This window comes from Artemia sp. Qi Xiang Cuo, chromosome 16 (genome assembly GCF_049724085.1).
Source record: "Artemia sp. Qi Xiang Cuo chromosome 16, ASM4972408v1, whole genome shotgun sequence".
In the NCBI taxonomy this organism is placed as follows: Eukaryota; Metazoa; Arthropoda; class Branchiopoda; order Anostraca; family Artemiidae; genus Artemia; species Artemia sp. Qi Xiang Cuo.
Window position 1 is genome coordinate 17889175 of NC_142809.1, and position 9343 is coordinate 17898517.

General features: G+C 34.7%; 2 protein-coding genes across 2 annotated transcripts in view; both read right to left on the reverse strand.

The window, feature by feature from the left end:
* Window positions 1-612, reverse strand: LOC148942642 (NF-kappa-B-repressing factor-like). The gene has a single exon (XM_089102494.1). The coding sequence runs from the start codon at window positions 480-482 to the stop codon at window positions 63-65; it is 420 nt and encodes a 139-aa protein (XP_088958620.1). The 5' UTR covers window positions 483-612; the 3' UTR covers window positions 1-62.
* The window catches only part of LOC148942643 (partner of xrn-2 protein 1-like), a 19783-nt gene continuing 10918 nt past the window's right edge, over window positions 479-9343 (reverse strand). The window contains exons 2-3 of the mRNA XM_089102497.1: window positions 968-1295; window positions 479-618 (exon numbers count right to left, since the gene is read on the reverse strand). Coding sequence (XP_088958623.1) covers window positions 611-618; window positions 968-1292 — 333 coding nt within the window. The 5' untranslated portion in view covers window positions 1293-1295 and the 3' untranslated portion in view covers window positions 479-610. The remainder of the gene's footprint in view (window positions 619-967; window positions 1296-9343) is intronic.

Consider the following 9343-nt stretch of genomic DNA (forward strand, 5'->3'; position numbering starts at 1 on the left):
TAGAAATAAAATAGTCAGTTTTAATACAAAGCGCATAATACATTTCAAATGAAGACAAGACACTATTGTACAGGAGGTATAACCATTATCTGAGGGTGACGCACACATCCTGACCTTTTCCAAAAGTCCACAACATTCACAAGCGACACTTTTGCCATTTTGTGGCTCACTATAAGGGTTCTATCATTTTTACCGCCAAAACTCTTGCTGCTCAAATTCAGCCGTTGGGCTGCTTTATGAATAATTGCTCTTTCTTCAGAGGTAAACTCCGATGAGAACTTTATACTATTAGTTGAACCAGATCGAATATAGTCATTTAAATATTTGTAAACATCTTTTCTGAAGTGTTGCTGCTGCTTTGATGTAAGTGCTGGACCACCATTGAAGCCTAAACCACTACGTCCTAAAACAGTGACCACGTCAATGGGAGCTGCTATACCTTGTTCGTTTTTACCCAGTCCACCACCCTGCCATCCGAGCATGCGAAGAAGTTTTTCTCCCACAGCAGTTCCTCCAACTCCTTTAGACTCCTGTACACTTGTTAAATCCTCTTTTGAAATGTCACTCTCGGTTGTATCTAACTTGTATCGTACTGTATAATGATGCTTCTTTAGGTACCTGTAAGCATAATCGTATGTTAGATCATGAATGTTAATTTTAGTGGCAAAAATAGCTGAAACTATTGGATATTCCCCTATAAAAATCTCACATTTTTGCCCTTCCACAACTTTACTGACATTGTGCAGCGTTTTCATTTTTGCAGTAAAAGCTGACCTGCTCAGTATTCCCATTGCTGTTTCAACAGCATTATTTGGCTTTTCCAATTCAAAAATAACAAAATCTTTCAATTTATTAGTAGAAAAATAATCAATCTCAATCAAAGTATTTTCATTTAAAGTAGTTTCAGATAAGTTTTTTGGGAAAATATCATGATCTCCAGAATCCTTGTATACAGTAAGTTGCTTACGTTTCTCATTAGAAGCTCCATAGTTTGGCTTGGATCTAGTCACTTTAGCTTCAGCAGCATTATCAGCAGAGGCAAGGACTGGCTTGATTTTTCCTTGAGTTTTTGCCTGAAAATCTGTCAATATTCCACCGCCCATATCCAATAGAATTCTCATAAAATCAGCAGGGTAGGTACACCCAAGAAAGTGTACGTTCACAAGCGCACGAGATAGACACAGCAATCGATTGTTCGGACATTCACCCCAGTGCATTGTCAAAAACTTCTGCCGCATCTCCCATTGTTCGTTTGTCTCATATTTATCTCGTAATTTCCATACTTCTTCCATAGCCTGGAAATAAAATTAAAAATATATTACAATAGAATAGAATTTTATTTCAAGGATTTCTTTCATAGCATGTTGGCCGAATTTGAAATTTATGTCCAAAAAAGCTCTAAGGCACTATATATATATATATATATATATATATATATATATATATATACTCAAAGGCACTATATATATATATATATATATATATATATATATATATATATATATATATATATATATATATATATATAAAAATCGTAACCTCTGCTCTAGCTATAGGCCTATAACAGTTTCTAGTACATTAAGCAAAGTGTTAGAGAGACTTCTGTTACCTGAGCTGTTACGAAAGTGTAAAATTGACAATCGACAATTCGGGTTCCGTCGCCACCTCGGTTGTGCATTTGCACATCGCCTTCTTACGCGTATAGTATCGAAAGCTCAGAATCAATCACGGACTCTTTTAATTTGTGCAGTAGATGTGTCCGCGGCGTTCGATTCGGTAATTCATTCAAAGTTAATTTTGAACCTGCTGCACCAAGGTGTGAACCCACATGTAGCGGCCGTCCTATGGCACTGGTATTCGAGTAGCCTTATCCGTGTTAAGTTGAGTAGTGAACTCCTGTCGAAACCGATTAAGCTTCACCGGGGACTGCGTCAAGGGTCGGTTTTAAGCCCTGTACTCTTCAATTCACTAACCTCGTCGGTAACAAAAAAGATTAACGGTGGTTTTAACACTGAATGTATGGATGTGAGCCTACTGTGCTACGCCGACGACATATTACTGGTGAGCACATCGCTTTGTAACCTTCAAGCCAATATCGATCTCCTAAGTCGAGGTTATACTAATATTGGTCTGGTTATTAACCCTGCTAAAACAGAATTTCTTGTATTTGAACCCCCGTGTGCGCCGTCTGGAGTTGCCCGTCGCGAGGCTACCCGTGTTACCGTTGCAGGGCAAGTAGTACTTCCAAGCCGCAAGTTGAAGTACCTAGGTATCACATATGGAAGCGACCTCAGAAGCTCGCGTGCTCTTTTTGTTGACCAGGTTCTGTCGGGTTTTCGGTCTGGGTATGCTAAACTTGCAGCTCTGAAGTTTAAATTTAATAAGCATATCCTTGCTAGGTTGTATCGTGCCGTCGCTCTTCCCTTTGCTCACTACATCTCACCCGTTTGGCATTGGCTATCGAATTCGGATATGTTGCGAATCCGTTCAGGCTTTTGCAAATATTTAAAGTTTCTGCTTGGTCTGCCACTTTACCTCCGTAACACTGGTCTGCTAGAAAAGTATCATATACCTGATCCTGTTGAGTTCATGCCGAATTTTGAAAAACAAGCTCTCGTGAAACATAGGGCACTATTATTTGATTTCCCAGCGACTTTCTTGCTTGATAGTTGAAGTGTGATTTGTTTGTATTTAGTAGATTATTATGTTCGGTTGATTTGTTTTCGTCTTTATTTTCTCTTTTCTTTTGTTTTGCTCCGCTTCTTCATGCTTCTTTTTTATAAGCGGGTTTGTAATAAATTATTATTATTATTATTATAGATATATATATATATATATATAGGAAAACTTAGGAAAAACTTTTAGGAAAACCTTAATTAAGCCACTTTATAAGAAAGGCGATAAAAGTGAGTGTGGTAATTATCGAGGCATTACTCTGGTCTCTTTAGATAGCTAATTGCTTAGTAATATGATACTTTTTAGACTGAGAGATGTCGTAGACAAAGTTTTAAGAGAAGAACAGTGTAGTTTTAGAAAAGGTAGAGGATGTGTCGACCAAATTTTCACTCTTAGGTTAATAATTGAGAAGTGCCTGAATTTTCAAACACCTTTGTCCTCAGTTTTATAGATTATGAGCAAGCGTTAAATTCTGTTGATAGAGGAGCTTTAGTAAAGGTTTTATCCTTGCATGGTATACCAGACAAATACATTAAAGTGATTAGTGCTATGTACGAGAATAACACTGCTGCAGTTAAGGTAGGAAATGAGGTTAGCAGCTGGTTTTGTATTAAATCAGGAGTTAAGCAGGGTTGTGTTCTATCCCCCTTTATATGGATTATTTTGGTGGATTTTGTTTTAAGGAGCACAGGAAAGGCAATGGGAGACCACGGAATCAAATGGGGAGGAAAAAGTCTCCTGGACTTGGTTTATGCTGATGATTTAAGCATCCTAGATGAAAGTGTGAGCAAAATGAATGAAGTTTTAGAGGTTTTGCAAGTTCCGGGTGCTAGTATTGGTTTGAAAATTAATGTTAGGAAGACTAAGTCACTAAGGCTAGGAATAAGTGAAGATGAAAAGGTGACGTTGGGTAATGAAAAGATTGATCAGGTGGGCAGCTTCACTTACCTTGGTAGTAATGGTGGTAGTAAAGATGGTGGGAGCAGTGAAGATGTTAAAAATAGAATAGCCAAGGCTCAGGGTGTTTTTTCAGAGTTAAAAAAAGTCTGGAAGAATATGAATATAAGTCTGCAAACCAAGATTAGAATATTAGAAGCTACAGTGATGACAGTTGTCAAACATGGCTCGAAGCATGAACGCTCCGGAAAGCGGATGAAGATTTGCTAGATATTTTCCAGAGAAATTGCTTGAGGATTGTTCTGGGTACCCGGCTGACTGACCATATTTCAAACAATAGGCTATACGAAAAATGTGGTTCAATACCGCTCTCTGGGTCTATAATGAAAGAAAGGTTGAGGTGGTTAGGGCATGTTGTGCGGATGAAGGATGACAGATTGCCGAAGATTGTTCTTTTCGGCCAACCATCTAGGGCTAAACGGAAAGCAGGTCGCTCCCGTCTGGGATGGGAGGACGTCATAAAGAAAGATTTGAAGGAAATGGGAACTTCGTGGGCGGGTGTAAAAAGGGAGGCTTTGAATAGATTGGGGTGATGGAGGAGCGTGCGTAGCTGTGTTGGCCTCAGGCGGCTTGGTGCTGTGATGAGCTGTTAGTAGTAGTAATAATATATATATATATATATATATATATATATATATATATATATATATATATATATATATATATATATATATATATATATATATATATATATATATATATATATATCATCAAAAGAACGTGACGTTCACGTCAAACATAATTCATTGTAAAAAAAAAAATACATGAAAAAGGTCAACACTTAATTAGAAAGTCAAAAATAAAAACAAAATAGAAAACAATAAAATTAATGAAAATACTTAAAAAATATATGATGAGCCAAAAATTTTGTTAAAAAGTAAAAAAGAAAAAAAAATAAATAGATAAAGCTAACAATAACAATAAAATTAAAGACTAGTTTTCCTGGCTATTGTATAACTCAACAAAACTCGGAACAAAACTCTTCCAATATCTTTCATGTTTAGTGGGGATGAAAGTCAGTTTGGGGACTTTTATGTGGGAGGATCTTTCCATGAAGGAAGTTTTCATGGGGGAAGGGACATTGCTATGAAGGGGGCGCCGGATTTCCTAGCATTATTTAAAAAAAGATCAGAAATTAAATTAAAAAAAAAACAAGTTTTTCAACTGAAACTAAGGAGCAACATCAAAGCTTAAAACGAACAGAAAATATCACATATATGACTGGGTTCACCCGCTAGTCAATACCTCGCTCTTTGAGCCAAAATTTTTTTAGCACTTTCATTAGAGCTATTTATTCTAATTAACGGCCTTTGTGATTAAGGGTCATTTTTAAAGAATTGGAACAAAATTCGAACTTTAGCTTAAAGAGCAAGGTATTGAATAGGGGGCGACTCCCTAACATACGTATAAAAATATATGAATATAGAAGTTCGTTACGTAAGTTACATATATTTATTACTAATAAAGACGTTTGTAAATATAATTAAACAACTTTCGAGAAAACCATTTAACCAAATAAATGTAAAATTAATATGCAAATTTTTTTGTAATTGTTCATGTACGGTGAGCCAAAATCAAAACCTGCATTAATTCAAAAACGTTCAAAAATGAAATAAAAAAAACAAGTTTTTTTAACTGAAAGTAAGGAACGACGTTAAAACTTAAAACGAACAGAAATTATTCCATATATGAAAGGGGCTATCCCCTCCTCAACGCCTCGCTCTTTACGCTAAAGGTTGACTTTCTCACAACTCTATTTTTTTTTTAACAATAAAAAACTTTAGCGTAAAGAGCGCGGCGTTGAGGAGGGGACAGCCCCTTTTATATATGGAATAATTTCTGCTCGTTTTAATTTTTAACGTCGTTCCTTACTTTCAGTTAAAAAAAAACTTAGTTTTTTTTATTTAATATGTAGTAGCATTGACCTTTAAAATGGGCTATTAAATAGCTCTCTATGATGTTCCAGTGCCTAGCTATATATATATATACATATATATATATATATATATATATATATATATATATATATATATATATATATATATTAGTTGCTAATTTCATGCAAACTTTTTGGGTTGGCCACAAGAATTGAGCATGTTGGCACAATTTCGACAAATTCCATAGTGAAAATTTGAACATAATTGCTTACCTATGTTTGTCTATGTTTACCTATGTATGTTTGTTCTTATTTTACAGTTCTTGAAATTAGATTAAAAAAAAAAAAAAATTATAAACTAGTACTTGGGCAAATTCCTAACACAATAAGGTTTGATCAGAGCCAGTGGGTAATATCAACCAAAATATAGAAGAAGATTTGAATACGATTTCTTTTGGCTTAATGGTGTTTGATTCTTGAAGGAATGCTGCTTAATCAGAAAATTAGCACTTGAATTCCAGGCTTTCATTAAAAGATTCTTACAATATATTACATTCCTGAACAAGAGACAGGGAAACTAAAACACAACAAGATGGAACAGATTTAAAATTGATAAATGAGTATATTTTAAACACTCCTGTTTTGACTCTTTTTTCTGCCTAAATTTTGGCAAGTTTGAATGTGGAAAGTGTATGCCAACAAGTGTGATTTTTAAAGGTCCTGTTAAGCAAAATGTGTGATTTACATTCTACTGGGTAACATAGAAAATCTGCAAGAAAGGTTGTCTCCCATGATCAAATAGAAACAGAACTTACTACTACTACAAACAACTCAACACAACACATAGTTGCCTGAGGCCAACATAGCTACCCAGTCTGATCCTCCATCCCAATATATTCAGAGCATCTTCCTTTACACCCTTCAAGGAAGTCCTTATTTCCCTTAAAAATTCTTTATGACTTCCTCTCACCCCAACTGTGGACGACCTGCTTTCCGTTTAGCCCTAGGCTATTGCCTGAAAATGACAATCATTGGCAATCTGTCATTCTTCATATACAGAGCATGCCCTAGCCAACTCAATCTTTCTCTCATTATAGTTATTTATAAACTAGTTTTTAAAATTATTCATAATATGTACCTTTATCAACAATTACAGTCCACATCCAACTCGATTTAGACAAGGCACTGAATCTCCAGTATTAGATTTAGCAACAATAACCCCTAGGTGATATACAAAATTTTAAGTTCTACTCACCATTAGGAAAAAGTTATAGAACCATGATAGGTCATGTTACAATAGGGATCACAATGATCCCAACTGGCTAATACAGGTCAGTCACAAGCAAAGTAGAAATAGCACCTATCAGAAAAAGCATTGAGGTGTAATTAAAAAAAAAATCTATTGTCTTCGAGTTTCCCAGGGAAATTTCAAGTGAATGATTAACAGATATATTTGCCTTTACAAATAGACCTTATAAGTTGCTTTGAGTTGCATATCCCTAAGTTTTAATGCCAAATATTGTTAGAAGAAATAGACAAACACTTCTAAGATACTTTGAACAGAATTACAAAAAAAAACGTGGAGACAACAGGTTAATTCTAAAAATTAGTGGTCGTGTTAGTCATATAAACAAGGTAGAGCAACCCATATCCTCAGAGCAAACTAGTCAGGATGCTAGTTTTCGGTTGGGCCCACATCACAGTCTTATCCGTTTTTTTTATTAGTGTTTATATTTGTGGTTAGATTGTCGCTGTTCTTTTTCTTTTTTGTGTTTGTATTACTCCACTATTTTACATTTATTGTACAGTGGGTTATAAATAAAATAAAATAAAAAAATAATAATAATAATAGTGATTTGCTGGATTCAGGGATTATGGCATCAATATCAACATGTCCAAAAAATTTTTGGAGGTATGTCAATAAAAATAAACCAAGGCTGTCAGTATAATCCTCTATCTTTCTTGATCCTGAAACATATAATCATGTCTCTAATGATGTAACTAGGTTGAGATATATAATAAAAAAAAAAAAAGGTTTACAACTGTTTTTCTCTCTCTTGAGTTACAGGACCAAATGTTCTCAATTTTGGAGCACCTGTTACTACACAAGAAGATTCTGATGACTCTGGCTTTACCCCAGATTGAGTCAATAAGGTCCTCATTCCCCCAGAGCTGAATAAAGCTCTGTATATTAATGAATTTTCTAACTTGAGGATTAAGAAGCAGGTTTCAATTCTGCAAGAGCTCCTGGTGTTGATTTTTAATCATTGATTAATGACAGGTGAGTGCACATTCCAGGCATGTATGCAGGAATTGTTTTCTCAGGGGACAGGGGTGCCAATTCATACAAATGAAGGGGGGACCAATATTTTTTTTCTTTAAGATGAAGATACAACAACAAAATTTCTTCAAAATGTAAGAGGGGGAGGGACTTTGTTTATGGTTAGGCTATACAAAAAGATATTTTTTATAATCTAGGGGGGGGGGCTACACAATGAAACATGGAAAGAAGTTGAGTTAAGCAAATGGAACCTACAGGAATAATTTCAGAGCCAAGTTTTTCTTTAGGAAGTGTTTTCAATAATCCAATACTACTTCTTCTCTATTTTCAAGGTTTAGAAAATTGCACAGAAGAGAGGCTTATGCATGTTTCAACTCCAAAAAATTGCATTTCCTTAATTTAGATTTGAGTCAACTTTTTTTACTCTGAGTTTTGAAAATAAATCTCCAACAAGTTGTCTATGGTTTCTTCTGGAAGATGCACTCTTATAAAGAAAAGATAGTACCATTTGATTCCCTAATAAATGTTTTTTCCCTATATTAAGTGTAACTATTATGACTATTGCACCCCCCCCTCCTTTAATGGGGGCATATAGGGCCCTAGGCTATACACAAAACTACAATAGAACACTATAGAGTAGGGTCACAGGTCTCTGGTATATCAAGACTTCCCTGCACTTTTGTGTCTTCTAATTCTTTTATTTTTTATTCAATTTTGAAAATTTGAATATCACTGAAAATGTCAATAATCAGACTTTTTACAGTTTGAAAAAATTGCCAGTTTGGTTGTAATAATCTGTCAAAATAAAAAAAAAATCCATAGATGTTGTTAACAATATATGTTTTAAGCTTCGGATAGTTCACTCACTTCCAGCTGAGGTTTTCACTCCAGAAAAAGGATGGCTCAGGACATGGATCCTTTTTAGGCAGATAAGACAATCACAACACACGGCAGAATTCTGTAAAATTGCAGTTTGGTTTTTGTACATTTAAACTGGTAAATCAAAGAATATACAGCATTGATTGGAATGATGCTGAAGAGGCGAAAACCCAGAGTTTATGTTTGAAAGACATGCCCTGTTTTCATAGGCATTTCTAAGACTCTAAATTTGGCCAACATTTTCGAGAAAAATCATAAATTGAAGTGAAACTGAGCTAGGAAATACAGTTAGTTCCTGCATATTGTGTTTTGCAGATAGTAATGATTTTTTCAAGCCTTTTAAAGAAAAGTACTAATCAGCATGTTTTGAAATGTTCTAATGCATGCAAGAAAACATGCCCAAAAATCAAATGAATAGCTAACTGTTTAAAATGGACTGCATTAAAGAATCAATCCGTTCTGTTGGCCTATTCCCAACAAAATGATGCTAGAGTCCCTAATGTCAGAAACTGAACCACAAGTTTTATAAAATTTTGATTTTGGGGGGTGGGTATTTAAACATAGGCTTAAGTTTTTTCTTTCTTTTTTTCTGTCAGTTATTTATGTTTTATATCTTTATATTTCTATGCACATAAAATATAAATTTTTGCTTGGACATTTTTTTTTTTTTGTAA